At 36.4% G+C, this 21,101-nt stretch overlaps 1 protein-coding gene across 1 annotated transcript in view; it reads right to left on the bottom strand.

Moving 5' to 3' along the window:
- Nucleotides 1–21,101, bottom strand: part of THEMIS (thymocyte selection associated) — a 157,079-nt gene that overhangs the window by 108,797 nt on the left and 27,181 nt on the right. The window contains exon 2 of the mRNA XM_037045786.1: nt 4,468–4,626. Within this exon, the coding sequence (XP_036901681.1) occupies nt 4,468–4,626 (159 nt within the window). The remainder of the gene's footprint in view (nt 1–4,467; nt 4,627–21,101) is intronic.

The following is a 21,101-nucleotide window of genomic DNA, read 5'->3' as shown; positions in this document are numbered from 1 at the left end:
GATATCTTAAGAGAATGAGAAGATAATCAACAGACTGGTAGAAAATATTTATAAAAACATATCTGAGGAAGAACTTGTATCCAAAATACATAAAGAATTCTTAAAATTCAACCAGAAGAAAATAAACAACCTGGTTAAAAAGTAGGCAGAAGACCGGAACAGAAACCTTACCAAAAAGATAAACACATGTCAAATAAATGCATGAAAGTACGCCCATTTTCTGTCACTAAGGAGTTGAAAATCAAAACAATAAAGAGATAACATTGGTGTATACATTTTAGAAGGCTCTGTACCTGAAACACCAACAACACAACATGCTGAGGAGGATGTGGGGCACCGGGAACTCTCGCTCTTTGCTGGTAGCAATGCAAAATGGTGCAGCCACTTTGGAAGACACTTTGGCAGTTATTTAAAACCAAACATACTTTTACCATATGTTCCAGTGATCATACTCCCTGGCATTTATCCAAACAAATTGAAAACTAATATCTACACAAAAACCTGCATATAAATGTTTATGGCAGCTTTATTAGTAATTATCAAACTTGGAAACAACTACGTTGTTCTTTAACAGGTAAATGCCTAAATTAACAGTGGCACATCCAGACAACGCAATATCATTCAGCGCTAAAAAAGAAGTCAGCTATAAACCAAGAAAACACATTGTGGAACTTTGATGCTGGGGAACCTGCTCATATCTAGAAGTAAGTACCTTCTGCTCGAATTTGTTGTGAACCTAAACTTGCTCTAAAAATATTAAAAAAAAAACAAAACAAAGGAAGTGAAATGATACACTAGGAAAGATCTACTTAACTCAAAAGAAGGCAATAATGGAGGAGTGGAGAACACAACAGGTCTAAAACATACGGAAAACAAATAGCAAAATGGGAGAAGTAAGCCCTATATTACCAATATTTGCATTAACTATAGATAAACTTAACACTCTAATTAAAAGGCAAAGATTCACAGAATGGATTTTAAAACATCATCCAACTATCTGCTGTCTATAAGAGATATGCTTTAGATTCAGATACAAATCCTTTGAAAATAAGATGATAGAAATTAAGCTGGCACATAACCCAGAGAGAATGGGAATGACTGCACTAATGTCAGAGAAAATAGACTTTAAAACAAAAATTGTTACTACAGACAAAGAAGAATATTATATAATGATTAAAGGGCTTATGGGGTCACTCCACTAAGAAATGATAACAGTTATAAACACATTTACGCCTTATATCAAAACCCCAAAATACATGAAGCTAGAGCTGCAGAATTGAAAAGAAAAATAGACAATTAAATGACAATAGTTTGAAACTTCGACACTCCACTTTCTATATTGGGCAGAGCTAGCAAGAAAATCCACAAGGAAGCAGGAGATTTGACAACACTGTGAATGGACAGACATGTGTAGTGCACTCCACCCAGCCGCAGAACGCATGATCTTCTTAAGTACACGTGCAATATTCTCCGGAAAAGCTATATGTTTGGCCATAAAATGAATCTCAATACACTTAAAAGATATAATATAACTGAAATTATACAAAGTATGTCTTCTGACCACAATAGAATAAAATTAGACATTAGTAACAAATAAATTTGGGGAAAGTTCTCAAATAAGAAAGAATGTTTAAAAATATATTGAATTTTTAAGCTTAAAATCTAACTGCAACTAAAATTGAAAGGTTTGAGTAGAGTCATAATTGAAGAAATTTCTATTTTGAAATTTATAAAAGAAACATTAGTGGCTTTGATTTTTATCTTACTCCCTAGTGTGGATATAGACAAATTTACGCCTATATCTGAGATTCCTTTTAACATGACCTAGAAGGTGTTTTTTAACTAAACCATTCCCCAATCTTCACCAGTCACTTTACCCCTTCATTTTAATCCTGATCATTGCAATAAAATTAAGCATATATATATACACTTTCCAAATTGTTACTCAATCAATACAGGATGATTATGTCAATTGAAAGCTCAAGGGGATATTCTAAGTAGCAACTTCCCAAGTTAAATTACTAGTCAAAAGCTAAGTGTTTTGACTACTATAATAAGATATGCTCCTTCTACCAGAAAATTCTAGTTTGTTTTGACTTACTAAATATTTATTATACAGGTCTTCTAAACACTGTGGGGATTATAGCACTAACCGAGATTCAATTCAGCCCTCAGCAACCTCGTGATCTATTCAACAGATGGTGTTCATAAGACAACCACACAAAAGAACTTCCATGACATGCAAAATGTAATTAATGCAATGATTAAGGCATGAAGGCCTATGGTGGTTCAAAATGTGATACACCCAGTTAGAGCACTTAGGAAAAGCTTGGAAGCAGTGGTCTCAACCATGGCTACTCATTAGTAACACTCTGGGGGCTTCAGAAAATCTTGATGACCAAACTTTAGCCCAGATCAAAAAAAAAAAAATCAGAATATCTCAGGCAAGTGGCATGAGCATCAATATTTTTTAAGTTGCTTTAGCAATTCCAATGTGCAGCCCAGTTTGAGAATCACTGAAATAAAAGATGGGGTGAGGAACAAATAATTAGAACTAAATAATGAGAAAGATTTCCACTGAAAGAGGTGGAATATTGGAGCACTTGGAAAAAACCTCTCCTCATATAGGTAACTTATTTTTATTCTCCAAACCTCAGCTTCACTACAACATTCGCTACAAAGCTTTGCCTGACTCCACCAATGATAATAACAATTAATAAAGGTAATAAAAGCTGACACATTTTATAGCCCTTGCAAATAATAAGTACCATTCTAGGCACTTTGAATATATTTCAATATTTGATCCTCCCAACACTGCTAGGACAGAAATAGCATTAGTATTCCTATTTTATACGAAAGGAGGATAAATAACTCGACAAAGTTACACAGCTGAGAGTGGCAGAGCTGGTATTCAAACATTGTATAAGGACTCAGAAACCTGTTCTGAAACATGACTGAATGGAGTTAGATGCCCTTTTCAAGACTCTCACAGAACCCATGCATACTTCAGTGATACCACAAATCTCATTATATTGTAAATGTTTGCTAGATTTTTCTCTTCCATGAATCATTCATTCAATAAACAATTATTGAGCATATTCTCTGTGCCAGAAAATGTGCCTGTTACTAAAAATACAAAGTTTCTTATGTTATATTTCATCTGTGAAAGAATTTTAGTTTACAGCAGAGGTCAGTGAACTAAAATTCACAGGCCAAATTCTGCTGGCCACCTGTTTCCATAAATATAATTTTTGATCCATGCTCATTGGTTTATTATCTACAGTTTTTTTATGCTATGATATCAGAAAGGAGTAGTGAGGGTGACGATCTGGCAGCAAAATCTAAAATTTACTATCTGGTCCTTTATCGCAAAGGTATGACACCCCCTGGTCTAGAGAATAATACAAGTAAGAAAATCACCAATGATTAAAATAAGGTACACACCTTGGTGCCCAGTACACTGTGGGAACATAAAAGAGAGAATCTACATCAGGTTGGAGGGTCAGCAAAAGTTTTCCAGGAGACCTGGCTGGTGTAACTCAGTGGATTGAGTGTGGGCCTGCGAACCACAGGATCGCAGTTTGATTCCCAGTCAGGGCACATGCCTGGGTTGCAGGCCAGTTAGTTCCTAGCAGGGGACACACGAGAAGCAACCATACATTGATATTTCTCTCCTTCTCTCCTTTCCTTCCCCTCTAGAGATAAATAAATAAAATTTTTTAAAAGATAAAAAGAAAACTTTTCCAGAAGACACGCTATTTGGTCTAATTGTGTAAGGCTGAGGAGACTTACCTACACAAAGAAAAACAGACTCATCAGCAAGTTTCAGGCAGGAAAGTTGAGTGGCAATCCAGAAAGTGAGAAAATGGCAGTTGGAATAAAGAGAGTTGATGTGTTTCATATATACCAATTAGTGCCCCATAATTTATGAAAATATATCTTTGATGTTTTCATTTTTTTTGCTATGTAGTATTGCTAGTGGTGCTTATAATTGAAACTCATCAAATATTTGTTAACGGAAAATGTAAAGCCCTAAGCAAAGGATGTTTATTTAAAAAGAGAAGAAAATACTTGCCTCCTATTAGTTCTTTTCTTTAAGATTTTATTTATTTATCTTTAGAGGGGAAGGGAAGGAGAGAGAAGGAGAGAAATGTCAATGTATGGTTGCCTCTCCTGAGTCCCCTGCTGGGAACTGGCCTGCAACCCAGGCATGTGCCTTGCCTGAGAATCGAACTGCGATCGTGTAGTTCGCAGACCTGTGCTCAATCCACTGAGCTACACCAGCCAGGGCTCCTATTAGTTCTTAAAATCACTGGACTATAAAAATCATGATTCTTTTACCCACTATCACTATCAAAAGTGGTAGTGAAAAAAACTACCACTTTTTCCTTGTTTTCAATTGTATAGGTGAATATATCTATTAACAATAAAGTTTTACAAATGTGAAATGGTTGCAATATACTCTACCTGGAAAATTCATAGGCAGTTCAAATGGTTGTGGAGATTCACGACCTTCAATGTGCTCACAAATTTCAGCTATGATTTTTTTAATTTTGAGACCAGTAATTTTAATCACTTCTCCTGTTGACAAACAGCATTCATTTCCAAACATTTCATAAATAGAGCCTGAAAAAAAGAAGAATAAAACAGCTCTTAAAGATGAATTAAATCATGAAGAAAAAGATAAGAGTCAAAAGCCTCATATTAAGTGTTTTTATTCAGTTCCTCTCGTAGCTACCTACTAAACAGAAATTTAATCAAGCTCAGCAAAATGTACGGCATGTTCCAAGAAAAATATTAGATTTTTACTTTATCCATTGGGCAAGGTAGAAACAATCTTATTTTTGTCATTATTATAAATTGAATTTATGGTTTCCTCAGAACCTTTAGTTCATCTTCCAAGGTCAAACTACAAAAATGTCCTTCCTTATTGGGATTTATGGTCTATTTTTGCAGGGTCACAGAATTAACCTCATGTGAGTCAACAATATTCTGAGTAAATACTGCAAACGCGGTTGTGATACAATCCAAATCCAAAGACAGAGGGTCTGCACAGCAGGGCTTTATACCAAGAGCATCATATCCATTTCTTGACCTGGTTCTCTTCATCATTGTGCATGTAAGACTTCTGCTCATTTTCTCTCTGGATTTTTGACACATTTGAAACAATATTTTTTATGGTGATAGGGGGCGGCCCAGTCCAGATAAACTGAAAAGCTTCATTTTAGTTCAGGATTTCAGTCTCCTTCCTAGCAAACCTTTAATCACAGATGCTAGAGTAAGCCTTTTACTCATTTATTTTCCTTTCTTATCTCCTGGTGGAGGAAGAGCAAGCAGTGAAGTGACAAGAAGATGAGCAACAGAAAGAAGAGGCAAAAATTCTGGATGATCTACCCCTAGTAAAAATGAAACAACCCCCAAACCATATCTTTGGGATCTTGGCAATTTACAGTTAAACACCAAATAAACTGGTTTGATGTAAATAAACATTATAAAGCTGTAGCATTTAAGACATATCAATTTTTCCTTACCTTCAAAGATGATATGACAAAGATGATATCACCTTTACCACACTAAAATGTGAACAACATAAGGGTAAGATTCGAGGTTTGTTTTTGTTTTTCTATTTTTTCTCTATTGGACCCACTCTTCCTAAAATCTTGCCTGCTATATAGCAAGCACCTAAAATTTTTTATAGCATTAATAGTTGTCATAAAAGTTGTGGAGACTGACATACAATCTAGCTTAACTCTTCACTTGTATTAGAATCTCAATAGAAATCGGGGTCACACTCAAAGTAAAATAATTTGAGAAGGTTTTAACAAAGGGGCAATTTACACAGAGGCACAGTCCATTCTAGGCAATGCAAGAAAATAAATACCCTGATCTCATTGTTCTCCCTCCACTTGATCCTCTGCCAGGCACCTCACTGGCCAGAATCAGCCAGAAGCCAGAAGACAAGGGAGGGGCTGATAACCCCACAGAAGTCACAGCCTAAGTAGAGAGCAAAGTGAAAATCCGGCACACCAAACTTAACATCCTTTTTTTTTTTTTACTTTTTTTTATTTAACTTTTGTTCAAGTACAGTTTTCTTTCTTGTATTCCCAGCCCTGCCCCCCCAGTGCTCCCCACCCCCCTCCCATCTCCGCCCCCCGTCTTAGTTATTGTCCATGTGTCCTTCATATTTATTCATGTGAGTCCATCCCCTTTTACTCTGTACTTCTCTCCCCTCTACCCTCTGGACCCTGTCAGCACGTTCTGTATTTCAGTGTCTTTGGTTACATTTTGCCAGCTTGTTTGTTTTGTTGTTTACATTCCTGTTAAAGGTGATATCATATGGTATTTGTCTTTCACTGCCTGGCTTATTTCGCTCAGCATAATGCTTTCCAGCTCCATCCATGATGTTGCAAAGGGTAGGAGCTCCTTCTTCCTTTCTGCAGCATAGAATTCCATTGTGTAAATGTACCATAGTTTTTTGATCCAGTCATTTACCAATGGGCATCTAGGTTGCTTCCAACTCTTGGCTATTGTAAATTGTGCTGCTATGAACATCGGGGTGCATAGGTTCTTTTGGATCGGTGTTTCAGGGTTCTTAGGATATACTCCTAGCAGTGGAATTGCTGGGTCAAAAGGCACGTCCATTTTTAGTTTTCTTAGAAAATTCCATACTGCCTTCCATAGTGGTTGTACCAGTCTGCAATCCCACCAACAGTGGACCAGGGTCCCCTTTTCCCCACAACCTCTCCAGCACTTGTTGTTTGTTTCTTTGTTTATGATAGCCATTCTGACTGGTGTTAAGTGGTATCTCATTGTGGTTTTAATTTGCATCTCTCTGATAGCTAGCGATATCGAGCATCTTTTCATGTGTCTCTGGATCCTCTGTATGTCCTCCTTGGAGAAATGTCTGTTCAAGTCCTCTGCCCATTTATTAATCGGGTTGCTTGTCTTCTTTGAGTGGAGTCAAGTGAGTTCTTTGTATATTTTGGAGATTAAACCTTTGTCTGAGGTATCATTGGCAAATATGTTTTCCCAAACAGTTGCTTCTCTTTTAATCTTGATACTGTTTTCCTTAGCCATGCAGAAGCTTTTAATTTTGATGAGATCCCATTTGTGTATTCTTTCCTTTATATCCCTTGCTCTAGGGGACGTATCAGCCATTATTTAATAGAGACCATTTTGGCAGACATGCTGGTGTATCTGTTCCTCAAGTCTTTGTATATATTTCCATAAATCCCCTATTTTCCCATACTCTTCCCTTAGCTACATGTGTTCATCCCTTTCATTAACTCTAATACATAGCCTTGTCAGCCATCACAAACCCTTTGTAGAACAAGTTGAGATATTAAAAAATAATAATAAGTCCATAGTGACATTTTCCTCCAGTGAACTCAGAATAGTTAATTTCTATGATCCTCATTTGGCAATTAATCAAATACTAACATTTTACATCTTCAGTATTATCTCATCCTGTACTTAACTTTTTATGACTTTAGTTTTTGTTATTGCCAATTTCAAGCTTTATGAAAGGAAATATTGCATTACACTATTGTATAACTACAACCTATCAACTTCCCTTTTTCATTTAAAACCTACTATGTACCAGGCATTGTGATTGACAGTTGGCATCAAAGATGAAATGCACAATCTCTCCCCCCTCTCCCAACAGAAGCACTGTCTTGAAGGGAACAGGCTAGTAAGCAAATATTGAAACAGATTATGAGAGAGTTATAATTTAAGGAATACAAGACATTGTGGGATGATACTGGAGTCATTTAATTAAGAAATTACATGAGAAAGAGATTAGAGAAGGATTCCTGGAGGAAAAGACAGCTGAGCTGTTTTAAAGGAAGCCTGACAAGATATCAGGACAGGCAGAGGCAATAATATTTGAAAGGTCACCGAGATGTGATACATTCTGGAAATTTCAAGTAGCTTGTTATGTCTCAAATACAAAGTAGAAAAAGGGACTTGGTAAAAAAAAGAAAAAGAAGATGACGAGCGAAGTTGAGGGCATCTAGATCATGCAGCATCCTTATGAAATCATCAATAAAGTAAAAGGCCAACAGAATCCCGCAACAATGTCAAAATCAAAGGATCTACATTCTCTGTTACCAGGGTTTAGGAACTAATACCAATTTAATGAGAGGTCATACGCATCAAGGTGCTTGTTATCCAGAGTCTAATCTACAGCATCACTTGGGAGCTTGTTAGAATATTGGCCAGACCCCAAACCTGCTGAATCAGAACCTACATTTTTAACAAGGCCCCCAGATGATTCATAAGCACATTAATGTTTGGAAAGCACTGGCCAAGGCAACAAAATGTATAACTGAAATAGTCTCTGTTCTGAGATTGTTGTAGCAATAACTGGATAGGGAAGACCGTGCCCTGTAGAGGAAGCATTCAGTGTCATCGGGGTAAAGGATGTCAAAAATGGAAACAAGAAAAGGGAAAGATTTTAAGTAGGCAAGTGATGTGGTAAGACTTTTCCTTGTCACATAAAATAGAACATAATGTAACCCAGTTCATTTTAGCTGAAGTCTGTTGGGCTTAATTTCAAAGCAATGAATGTCTAATTGTAGATGTATATCAAACTGACTGACTTGGAACACCAATCTTTTCAAAAGCTACACTGGAAAACTGAAAGATGAATTTATGTGACATTATATAACAAGTCATAGAGAACAGAAGCCAGAGAATTCTATGAGAAAATTCTGGGAGTTTTAGTCAACACACAAAAATCTTCCTTACTCTTCAGGTCTCATTCCAAATGTGTTAGTCCTTCAGAAAAAAGAAAATCACTTCTTTCAGTCATAAGAGGAATAGAACTTCATTAAAAAACTAATCTTTAACATTTATTAATAATTCTTTGTGGTTCTAATTTTCTCTAACAAAGAAAGCTGTTAATCCACTTTCGATAAAAAGAATGTTAGCCACACCCAATACTAGAAATGCAAGTTCATGATAGACGAGAACATATCTGAACTTGAAGAGGTCTTGTACTTTATCATCAATACAATGCCTCTTAAAATATACTTTTTTTCTCAGCAAAAATATAAAATGGTTAATTTAAAAAATAGCCAACTTTCATAATCTCAGAACAAGCACATATAACATGCATAAATGCCTTTCAAAAACTTGTTGAGATGAGTGTCCAAACTGTTTGTGTGTATATAGATATTAAGCTTGTTTTTATTTCATTTTAACAAGACATGTGTTTTGAATATGCAAATCTATTAAATCTTCACAGACTAATTCTTTCCAAGTCAATAGCATAAGTATTCAGGACAGTGCCAAACATCAGAGAGAGCTAGAACAAAGCGGCCTGTTTCCAGTGATCAAACATTCCCCCTGAAGACTGTAATGAAAGAGCCACGTGCCTTTGAAATCACCTTCTCTAATGCTACTTTGCACAACAGAAATGACACATTACTATCCTTTTATGAGCTCATTTCGTATTTGACAATTCATATAAGCAATACTGTGATCACATCAGAAGGGCCAAAACAATTGGTTCAATAGATGTTTTTCCATTTCCTCTAAAAGTTAAAAATGTATGGTAGTCAGTGCCGAAGAAACCCACCTCAACCAGTCGGTCCTAAAGATTCAGCTCATGTTCCTGGTCTCTTTTAAACCTTCCTTGACCCCCACACCTAAGTGAGAATTAATTTTCTCTTCTGTGCATGTGTCTCCATCATAGACCTAATGTGGTTATTACTGCAGCCTGCTATCGGGGCATTATTTTCTAACTCTTTATACTATGCATATTTTAGAATTTATTATGAGTTCTTGGAGGAAGCTATTTCTTAACTGTATTTATACTTGTCCTCACATACACACTGCTAGTTAACACCATTTTTGTCACTTAGTAGATTCTTAGTAAATGTTGAATTATATATCAGCTTTACATAAAATGACAGTAAGTAATTTTTTAAAGATTTTATTTATTTATCTTTAGAGGGGAAGGGAAGGAGAGAGGGAGAGAATATCAATGTATGGTTGCCTCTCCTGCGTCCCCTGATGGGAACTGGCCTGCAACCCAGGCATGTGCCCTGACTGGGAATCGAACCACGATACTCTGGTTTGCAGGCCTGAGCTCAATCCACTGAGCTATACCAGCCAGGCAACAGTAAGTAATTTTGAATATAGTAGTAGTCCTTCTACACCAGCAGTTGAAAGCATGGGCAACCCAAAGCTCTAGCATGGGTTATATTTTCACTTGATATGTTTAATATCAAATACACGAGCATATGTGAGAGTAGCTGGCCACCCTGTGAACTACATATACAAGGACCATTAGGATAGGCAATTCTATATTATGAATCTCTGCTTGAGTTTGCTACTTTACAATTAGGTTTTTATATTACTGGACTTGAAGAGGAAGTGAAGTGATGAAAAGAAATCATCTGAGACAGGTTTGGAGGAGTTAAGATTGCATCTGTAAAGTTTGCTGGGTATTGTATTACAGTGTATATAGAACCACATCAGATTGGGTTGCCAGCAGAGATGTAGCTTTACTCTTCATAGTTAGATATAATTATTCTTTCCAATGTAGTGAAAAAAATAAGCATGAAACAGCAAGCTTGCAGCTTTCCTAGAGTCAGATTCAACTACTTAGATATTGGAGTTACCACAGAGAGGTGTATCTGAACATGGTAGAAAACGATTTTTCAAGGTCATAGACACTCCCTTACCCCACCTCTAAAATATCAATACAAAAGACAGCAAAATACTGGCCTTAGATAGTAAGAGAAATGTCCACACTAAGAAGAACTAAGGTATAATCTCTCTTACCTTAAAAAAAATATAGGGCTCTTCTTGTACATTGGGGATTTGAATGTTATCCAGAAAGTCAAGCTTAAAGACAGAAATGAGCTGGAGACTGTGGTGAATGTTGGTGAGTCTTAAGAAGTCTGAATATGGGGAAGCGATGAAAGCCACAAGTTGGAAAGGCTGGAGCCTGAGAGCCAATTAAGCAGCCTAATATAGTAGTGAGTCCAGAAAATAGAAAATGGCCAGCTTTTCAAACACTGTGTGAAGTGCATGTCATTTAAATAAGTTGTACTGGTTGAGGAAGAAAGATTCGCAGTTTTATACACCAGCTAAAAGCTTAATGTTCATTTAATGGTGGAATAAATTTAACAGATTGAATAAAACTACGCTAAGTGGGTTTGTAAGTTGGTATGATAGAAGTCATCATTGCGGTTTTTTGTGTTAACAATGATCGGAGCAAAGGGAAGTGGGATGTGGGAGTATGAAAGGAACATCCTTCCTACACATCTACAAAACATTTCCTTATGATGGTGGAACAAATCAGTGGTTCTTCATCTCCTGACACTAGTATTGATCAAATGTTCCCCACATTTCACTCAAATTTTAACCTTCAAAATGCTATCATTAACGGTAATATAATTTCTTATGTGAACAACATTGCATTGGAAATTGGGCTTATCATTTTAGGAAGGACTTGGTTTCAAGTAATTTTATATACTCTAATATGTTTGCCTATTGTTTTATATTCTAAATACTAAATAAAGCTATTATAGACCTCTATATGCATTTAAAATAGTAAACCTGGTCTCTACATTTATTTAATGACTATGGATATACTGGTTGAATTGATTACATAGGGGCTCCAATACACTACAATGCATTCATACAATGCATAAAAAACAAAGCATCACTGTATTATAAATTTCCTCTAAATTCAAGTGTATTGAACACTTCATTAACTATTCTGCTTATGGAGCATAGTTTAGAATTTGAAAGGTTTAGAAACATTTATAGGAATTTTGAAGTTATTTTATACCCACCAAATTAACTAATAAAATATGGTTGCGTTTTGTATATTTTAAATTTTAAATATTATTTTTACAACAATTTATTTTCATTACCTTTTATTAAAGTACCAGTCAATGATCGATTGAGAAAAGAAAATAAATTGGGCCTTCACCACACAGAGTTTAAGAAGCTCTTTCATGAACCATTAATTATAAGTGAAGGACCAACCACAGTCAGTGCCAGGAAATAGGATCTACTTGGAGGGAGTTAGAGTAAAATGTGAACATATTGAAAAAAAAGGAAAGTTCTAACTTAATACATAAAGTTTTAATTGGTATTATTAACTCATCTATCTCGGTGTCACCAGCAGCCTGGGTGCCCTGGCTAAAACACGGGGATTTTAATCAACTTGACAGTAATAGTTCTAATTGCAAATTTTTATATTGGCATTCTGATTTGTACACTATGTTCTTCTGAGTTGAATGAGGCAGTGCTTGAGCCTAATTGACCCTGGATGCACTGAATCGTTAGACTTACACAAGCTCAAGCCCAAAGCCACAAGCAGGTAGAATCCCCTAGGAAATGAATTCCAAGAGTTCTACCTAACTAACCTGTCAGGCATTCTCCATGACAGAGACAGCAAACACCTGGAGAATATTCTGACCCCATCACTAATCATCCACAGCACATACGCAGCTGAATCCAGATGAGGCCTAATAATCCTCTTCAATATAAAGTTCCAGGTGACCATCCATCAGCTGAAGAGTGTGTGTCAGGTAGAAATTGCTTCCAGCCCAGTCCTACACCATGATTTAGCTTGCATTCTTTATGCCCCTTTGGTTGATATTTATTTTTACAGATTTTAACCCTGAGTTTAGGCTAATCTTTTACCCCCAACAACTTAGTCAACAGAAATACGGCAGAATATACACTCCCCTGATCCATCATTTTTTCCAAAGCAACTATCGAAACTGAGGCATAAAACATCTAACTTGAGAACCACAACAACTTTCTATAGTCTAATAACAGGTATAGGGTGAGTTTCAGTTCCATCTACATCTCTGAGTAAAGTGTCACTAATTTTGCTGGTATCTGGAATCACTGAATCTCAGTGTCAGACAGGAGCTTAAATATGACCTTATCCTACTAATATACCACGATGTCTGACTGAGTCTCGATACAATGTCTCTACCAAATGGTTGTCAAAACTATATTTGAACAATTTCAGTGACGGAATTCCAATTATTCTAAGGTGATCTATCTACTTTTGAGCCACTCTCATTGCAAAAAGTCCTGCATTTTATTAAGTATGATATGCATTCTTATGGGATATACATATTAGAACTATTTTTAGCCTTTGGAATCACACACAAAAAACAACTGTTGAACTTTTCCAATAGCAACTTTAAAATGTTCAAAGGCAGCTGTCATTAGCTGTTCTTTATAAAAATCAATCTGTCGAACCACTGAAATATGCTCGGGACCATGGCTTACCGCCCAGTCTACTCATCATAAAACTGCCTAAAGCACAACTTACACGAATGCAGCTGGCATGCCTGGGTTTGTGCAACATGGTAAATTGTGTGCCCTTGAGGGTTCCAGGGGAGGTTTGAGAGCGCCTGCCAGGAATGTTCAGGGGGAGTTTCTTCCTATCAAACTAGAAATCTTTGTGTGAGGAAAAGGGCAGCTAATTTCGTACTAGCAACATTTAGCTTTGCCAACCAAAGTAATTCCTACAGTATAAAAAGTAAAGACGTTCTAAAACTGAGTAGTAAATTTAAGAAAATAGTATATCACCAGAAGGTGTATTCTTCCTCTGCATTCTTTTAATCATCAAAGGCAAGACACGAAAATTATTTCCCCAGGAAAGAAGAGAGATTTAGTCATTGTTATTTCTGAGACTCAAAGATTTTTTTTGAATACCTGGGAGATAGTAATCATGAAAATACAGACTTTATTAGAAGGGGCACATATTTTTTCACAGTTGTCATAATCTTTTTATGTGAACATAAGAATCAAATGATTAAAGATTATCATATAGTAGATTTCAGACAAGACTTGGTGTATGACATAAAGTAATTTTTGCCTGACTGCAGAGAAAATCAGGGTTTGTTTTTAATTGCAAAGATGAAAAAATTCAGCATTTTAGTTTTTACTTCAAAAATGGGCTGTTTCTTGTTGAGAGAAGTCAAAATCAGGTCCTAAAGAAGAAGGTCATAGAACTGATACTTTGAAGTCATCTTGTAAAGAGAACACAGAAACTCCAGAATATCTTCTAGGAGACCAACTGAAATGGAGAGAGAAGAGTTTAAATACGAGTTATCTCAGAAAAGATTAGTTGGGATGGATTTGGAGAAATGATGTGAAAGAAGTCTAGAAAGTGCCATAAATTGCCTGTTCAGCATCCTCTATGTTCAAACTCAGGAAGCTGGGACTGCAGTCTGTAACAAAGGACCACTCTAACATGCACTAAATTAATGTGAAAAAACAAGTTCAGTTACTGTCTGTCAAAGGCCTCCTCCAATGGCTGCCTGAATATCAAGGAGAAATGATACAGATTAAACCACAAGTATCAGAGGCCCCCATGCCCACCGTTGGGTTTCACAACTCACTAGAAGGACTCACAGAATTCAGAAATCTGTTTTACTCACACTTACCATTGATTACACAGAAATGATACAGATTAAAATCAGTAAAGGAAAGAGGTGTGTATGGCAGAGTCTGGGAGACAAGTTTCTGGTTGTCCTCTCCCAGGGGAGTCACATGGACAGAGCTTAAGTCTCCCAGCAATGTCAGATAACAGCATGTACAAACTACTGCCAATCTGGAAAGCTCACCGGAGCCCTGGTGTCCAAAGTCTTTGTTAAAGGTCAGTGACATAGACATGCGATACCCACATCACTGTCCTTAACTACTCAACATTCATCAACCCCTTAGAAGTCAAACTAACAGAGCACAGCCTGGCACCCCAGTCAAATCAGAATTGGAATTCACTACAAGTCACATTGTTAACATAATCTGTTTGGGCAGTCCAAGTTCCAAAGTATAAAAAGACACTCTTATCAGGCCAAATATTCCAAAGAACCACTCCAAAGGTCAGTCTTTTCTATAGAATGTGCAGCACATCCAAAGCCTGCCGAGTTAACCCTTCACTACCTACCATGTCTCAAGACTTGTCAAAGCTTGCCAGGAAAAAGCTGTCCAAGACTTGTAAAGAGGAAAAAAAAGGTGTCTTTGGAATGAAGAGTTGGGTATTACTTAGCAGACCTTTTGGAAATTACTACTTCTATAGAGTTATGTAGCTTTTAATACATTACATTGATTTATAGAAATTGAGAGGTATGGAAACGATACTCAGCCTTAGGTTAAATGGTTATTTTTCCACTAAAATAAAAAAGATGTTTTACTGCACATACAATTGACATATATCTTGTAAAAAAGATAACCCTAAATATTACATATTTGAAAATGATACCAGGTTTGGGAACAAGAGAATTCTCTTGAGCATTTATGAATGTATTTTTGCACTTGTATGTGTGTGTTTGACGTGGTTATGACATTGCACTGGCTCTCTCATTTAATGAGTTCAATAAAATCTTTCACATGTTCATTTATGTTTCCATGAGAGTGATGTTTTTAACTTTGTGAAAAGTTTTACTTTACTAATCTCACATTAGTTGTACAATATACCTTTCGATATAACTAGTTATTTGTAAAAATGGGATCCTTCTTCCAAGAAATGCATAGATAATTTCATAAGGAAAGTGTTCAATATCTATATTTGGGTGAAAATGCTCAACAGTGAAATTTACCAGCCTTACATTTGTGAAATATTGTGTCTGATTTATGCTGTACACTTTCTTCCCCTTTTTTGCTTCTATTTTCCCTTTCCTTGTTTTCTGATTTAGTGAAGAATTTTAAAAATTGCTCTGATAAAGAGAAGATCAAAGACCTACGTTGTTTTCAAAATACATTAAATGTACTCAAGTCTTTCTATAAAGTGAAATATTCATTATAAGTCACTTGCCCAAAATGTCTATAGTTTTATTCAGTAAATAAAAGGTATAAAATAAACACTGATTAACATCATTATATAGTTATGTGATTTCATGGTATGTTTTTGCAGATCAAATTATGTTCTTTTTAAAGATTTTCTCATCAATACAAGTCTGCAACAGATAAAATTTCAATATCATTTATTTTTAAGAATAACTGTTTTTTAACTTTATTTCACGAGTCTGAGAAATTTTAAATACAATAAAATTCTAAATTGCATTCTAAATATTAAATTGCCCCCCCTGTGAAAGAGCTCACTTTCCCCATATTTCCACAAAGTTTTTCAAACAATGAGGAACAATTTCACATGAAATTGAGCTGACGGTTGTGACATTTACAGAAATTTCAGTACTCACTCTTTTTAATTAGTTACTATCATCCACTGAGCTCTTAAACAGTTCAGAGCACAATACCAGAAAAAAAAATCTAAAGACACAAACAAACAAAAACCAACCAACCAAATAAACAAACAAAACAAAGAATCCTTTTTCTTTGTGAAGTTTGCTTTCTAGGTAGCTGGACTTGGGAGCTGGACTCGGGAGATGCACACTGATGGTAAAGAATAAAAATAAGTGAACTAGTAGCTGCTAATGCCAGGCACAAAGAATTGTAACTAAACCTACTAAAGTGTTTCTGATTCTTGATGGGTCTGATGGGAAGCAGGAAAAAGAACAGTTTTCTCTGCTATAGAAGAGGATATTTGACAACTCCTTTTTGAAGACTATTATTTTCATTTTGCTGGGGAGGGAATCTGAAGAGTTCTTTTCGTTACATAAAACACTGTTGTTCTTGAAAAAAATGTAGACACAACCATGGGCTTGAATGCAGCTGTGCTTAACCAAGCAATTTCTCTGTAATATTAATTGGTATGTTTGTGTCACAACACTTTCTCCATTTTGGGAAAAAAATTAATGAATGGTTGTGAAGCCATCCCCAAAACCCCAATTCAGATGCTGAAACAAATACCGTAACAACAGTTGCTTAAACAAGAAATATGTTTATTTCTCTTTCAAGTAACAAGTCAGTGGTGGCTTGTCAGAGTATATATAGAATCTTCATAGCATCCAGCTTTTTTTTTAATGCTGCTATTCTGGCCTCTTTAGCACAGGACCTTGTTTTATATTCTAAGATGGCTGTTCTAACTCCTACCATGTCATATCTGAATTTCAGCCAGTAAGAAAGAGAGATGGAGAAGAGGGGACAATGTTCCTTTTGTCTTAGTGGCATGCGATAGAAATCTCACACTTCAAATACTTTCACCAACCTATTACCCCAAACTTAATCAAGTGATAACATTAAGCTTCAAGAGAGCTGTGTAATGTCATCTGTAGCCTGGCAGTTGTGTTCTCAGCTGGAACCCCTGTTACTACAGAATCAAGAGAGATCAGATACAATTAAAGAAACAGCTAACAGTCCCAGATCCAAAAGGTTAATGAAAAGGTATGTATATTTCATGGTTTAAATTAGACTACACAGTGCCTTTAAGTCTTATATTGTCTAATGGAGAGAAATTATGTATCTGTGTGTTTGAAACACCACAGAGAGGAGCGTTGTTGCTAAAGTTGAGGCTTCAGGATGGAATATCAGGGCTGATCGTTATCACCACCAAAGAGGCACAGCTGTTAAACTAACTGCATACGTGCGCACTTGCACACACACACTTCCTTTCTGCATTCATTCTTAGGCATTTGTTGAGGTAAAAGTCACATGCAAGAATGACTTTTCTAGATTCAGGTTCATGTCCAGGGTCTACATTTAATAGATGTGTGGCAATAGCTTCATTTTTAAAGTAGAAATAGTGCCTCAACTTCCTTATCTTTAAAATGATGATAGTAATATTACCTCAAATAATTATTTTTAAAATAAAAAAAAGATAATCAAATTTTAGGTGCACAGTCCAGCACCTGGCATCTGCTTAGGGCTTACTAAATATTAATCATCATTATTATTTTACATGATATTGTTTAAGACTGAATAATTTAGTATAATGTTATATTACTGTAAGCTGGTATGATTTTATTAAGATGAAAGATGTTTCCTCTTATAGATGGGAGAGGGGTTTCCCTGAATAAAAATATATATATTTTTTTGTTAAATATCTTAAGGAAGAGAAGATTATGGAAGAATAAATAGGAACTTAAGAGAATGGAAATAAAGATACATTCAAGGCCACTTTTTCCCCAACTTGTACCAGTGAACCTTGTTATGCCACATATGGATTATAAGTATGTCAACATACTTATACTGAACATACAACATACTGAACTTCTCATTCCTTAAAGTGACCTGCTCAGGTGAGTCTGGGATGACTACTGGCTTGGGCTGGTGGCCTCTGGCTGCAAGTTGCCTTGTCTGTTTGTGGGCATGTGGGCATGCCAAAGTAACATTTCTATTGTGTATATGTGTCTGACATAATTTAAAGAGATAGGGAGAATGGTCCATGAGCATTCCTAGTGCAAAACATAAGCTGCCTTCTTTCACATGGAAGTTAGCTGAGAATTAACTGTTGTACTAGGCAAGGCTGCAGCTCTACAGCCATTCAGAAAGAAGCCTTGAAAGATACTTTGCTTACTGACTAATTCACGTTTATCTGCTCAACAAATTAAGTAAATATCTGTGTTCTGCTAAGCAAGAGAACTATGAGAAGTACTGTTACAGGAAAAACTTGGTTCTTTTTGCTGATGCAGAAAAGAATTACAGATTAACAAGACTATTAGCATGTAAACAAAGTTTGTTATTGCTAAATGATCATGGAAGAGAACAAGCCTAGCTAAGATGGGGGTTAAAGGGAAGAGCTTGGATGGTAAAAGCAAGGGTGGCAAGAGGCATCAGGTCCTTTGCCCTGAGGACTTATACAGTTGGTGGGACGCTAGTGAGGGAGTTACCTATTGGTAGGTGGTGCCAGCTTCCCCTGAGGGGACATGACTACCCAAACATAGGTATGCGTGGGGATTCTTTCCCAGAGAGTGGAAATGGTGCATAGAATTTCAAGGACTCCCCTCCTGCCTTCCAGTCCTTGGGATGTTTAAAATACCTGTAAATCTTAGTAAGATTGTTACAGGAGCTTACAGAAGCCTAGTCTCAAAGACTGTCCCCTCCCCCTGTACGATCGTCGCTGTGTTTGTGCTGTGCAGCATGCCCAACAATATCACTGGGCCAGACTCAGGACTGCTGGGTCGAAGGACGAGACGTGTGTTCCTTTGCTTCTAGCCTCCTCTGTTAAGTTCTTTGTCAGATTATAGTGGCAGGGGTTCTGCCTTCCTGTCCCCTTTGGCTGCTCATTCTTAGCTGTTACCGGAGAGTAGCACTGATACAATTAAATGGCGAGGAAATAGGTGGTCTCGCCTTCATGAAATTTCTTCATACATTGGAATAAAAAATATTAATCAAAAAAATCATACCAATGTATGATTACAAAATGATAATTACTATGAAAAAAATTGCATGATATAAGGAGAAAGGGCCTGACCTTCTAGTATCCATGAACAGGGTATTTGTACTATATGCATTGATTAAATCATTCAACAAATATTTATTGCCAGTCTCAAGCTCATAGTAAGTCTTATTAAAAGGCTTAAAGACCACTGTTTCTGGGAAGATGGAGTGAGATATATATTGTCCTAACCTCATTTATCCCACACTTGAAACTGAAGGACCTGGCAATGCCAATGGGTACAGATACTATTTTTTTTAAGAAGCTCCAACAAAATTTGCTCTTTCTAGCAAAGCGAAAGGAACAGCAAAGGAACAGTCTAGTAAGAAAGAAAATTTCTGACAATAATCACTCCATTCAAGCTGAATACCACAGACAAAATTTTGGTTCCACAACCACCCACACCAGGAAAGGCTGAGTAGAGTGCTTAGAATCCCCTCCTTGATGTGTCAGGAAGATGCTCACCCTCCCTTTGCTGAGGTGGCAGCAGAAAGGGCAGGGGTAAGAGATGAGACTTGCATCTCTGTAAACCATTAATGAACCTCCACCCCCATGAGGAAAACGAAGTGGGGAGTGTGGACTTCCACCCCTACCCAGAAATACTGAGGTGCCTTTTCTCCTCCTCATACTGGGGTGATATCAAAGGATGGCTAGTAATAAAATAATTAGCACTGTTACTACTGAATTGGAGGTCAGTGATGAGGCATGCCTATCCTTCCAAGTGTGGTATTGGTGAAGGCACAGCAAAGAGCCAGTACTCACACTCAAACAAGCAGTCTGAAGGATCCCCTCCCTCTCAGGTGTCGGCGGAGGCTGAGGGGGAAACTGGACTTCTAACCCCACCTGGCAATAATGAGGTAATATGCCCCATCCCCTCCAGGAGAAACAAACACCAGAAACCAAACAGCAAAGTAAAGATATAATGGCAGACACAAGCCTTGACATATCAATAGTCATATTAGATGTAAATGGTTTAAGTATATCAATAAAAAGATAGTGATTCACAGTGTGAATTTTAAAAAAAGACCCAAATGTATGCTATCTACAAGAGACTTGTATCAAGTATAACAACATAGGCAGGTTGAAAGGAATTAGGTGCAAAAAGATATGCCATGCAAATATTTATCAGAGGAAAGCAGAATTAACTATATTAGTATCTTGTAGACTTGAGTAAAGAAAACTACTAGAAACAGAGATGTACATTACAGAATGATAAAAAGGCAAACCTACCAAGAAGATGGAGCAAACTTAAATGTGTATATACCAAACAACAGAGGTGGAAAATATATAAAGCAAAATCTGGTATACCTAGAAGAAAAAACAGGTAAATCAACAATCACAGTTGAAGATGTCAATATCCATCTCTCAACAATTGACAGACATGCTAGACAGTAAATGTATAGAACAGTAACACCATTAAACAAATAATCTAATCTACTTTTATAGAACACTATACCTAGCAACAACAAATATACATTGTTTTCAAGTGCCCACCAGAACATATGCCAAGATATCTTGTGCTGTAGAGCAACTCTCAACAGATTTTAAAAGTTGAACCACAGTATTTTCTGACCACAATGAATTAAACTAAATATCAGTAACAGGAAGGGAACATAAAATCTTGCAAACCCTTGAATACTTAAGCACCATACCTCCAAGTAGTCTGTGACTGAAAACTTAAAAAGAAAATGTATAAAATATATGTGAACTGAGTAAAAATGAAAAAAAAAAACTATCCAAGTTGTGAAGTACAGATACAGAACTACTGAGGAGGAAGTAATTTAGTACTATAATTGAAAAAAGAACAAAAATCTCAAATCAATCATTTAAC

The sequence above is a fragment of the Sturnira hondurensis genome, unplaced genomic scaffold (genome assembly GCF_014824575.4).
Source record: "Sturnira hondurensis isolate 20B ecotype Veracruz unplaced genomic scaffold, ASM1482457v3 Scaffold0004474, whole genome shotgun sequence".
Taxonomy (NCBI): domain Eukaryota; kingdom Metazoa; phylum Chordata; class Mammalia; order Chiroptera; family Phyllostomidae; genus Sturnira; species Sturnira hondurensis.
The sequence above is the reverse complement of the archived record's forward strand: the minus strand, read 5'-3'. Positions and strand labels throughout refer to the sequence as shown.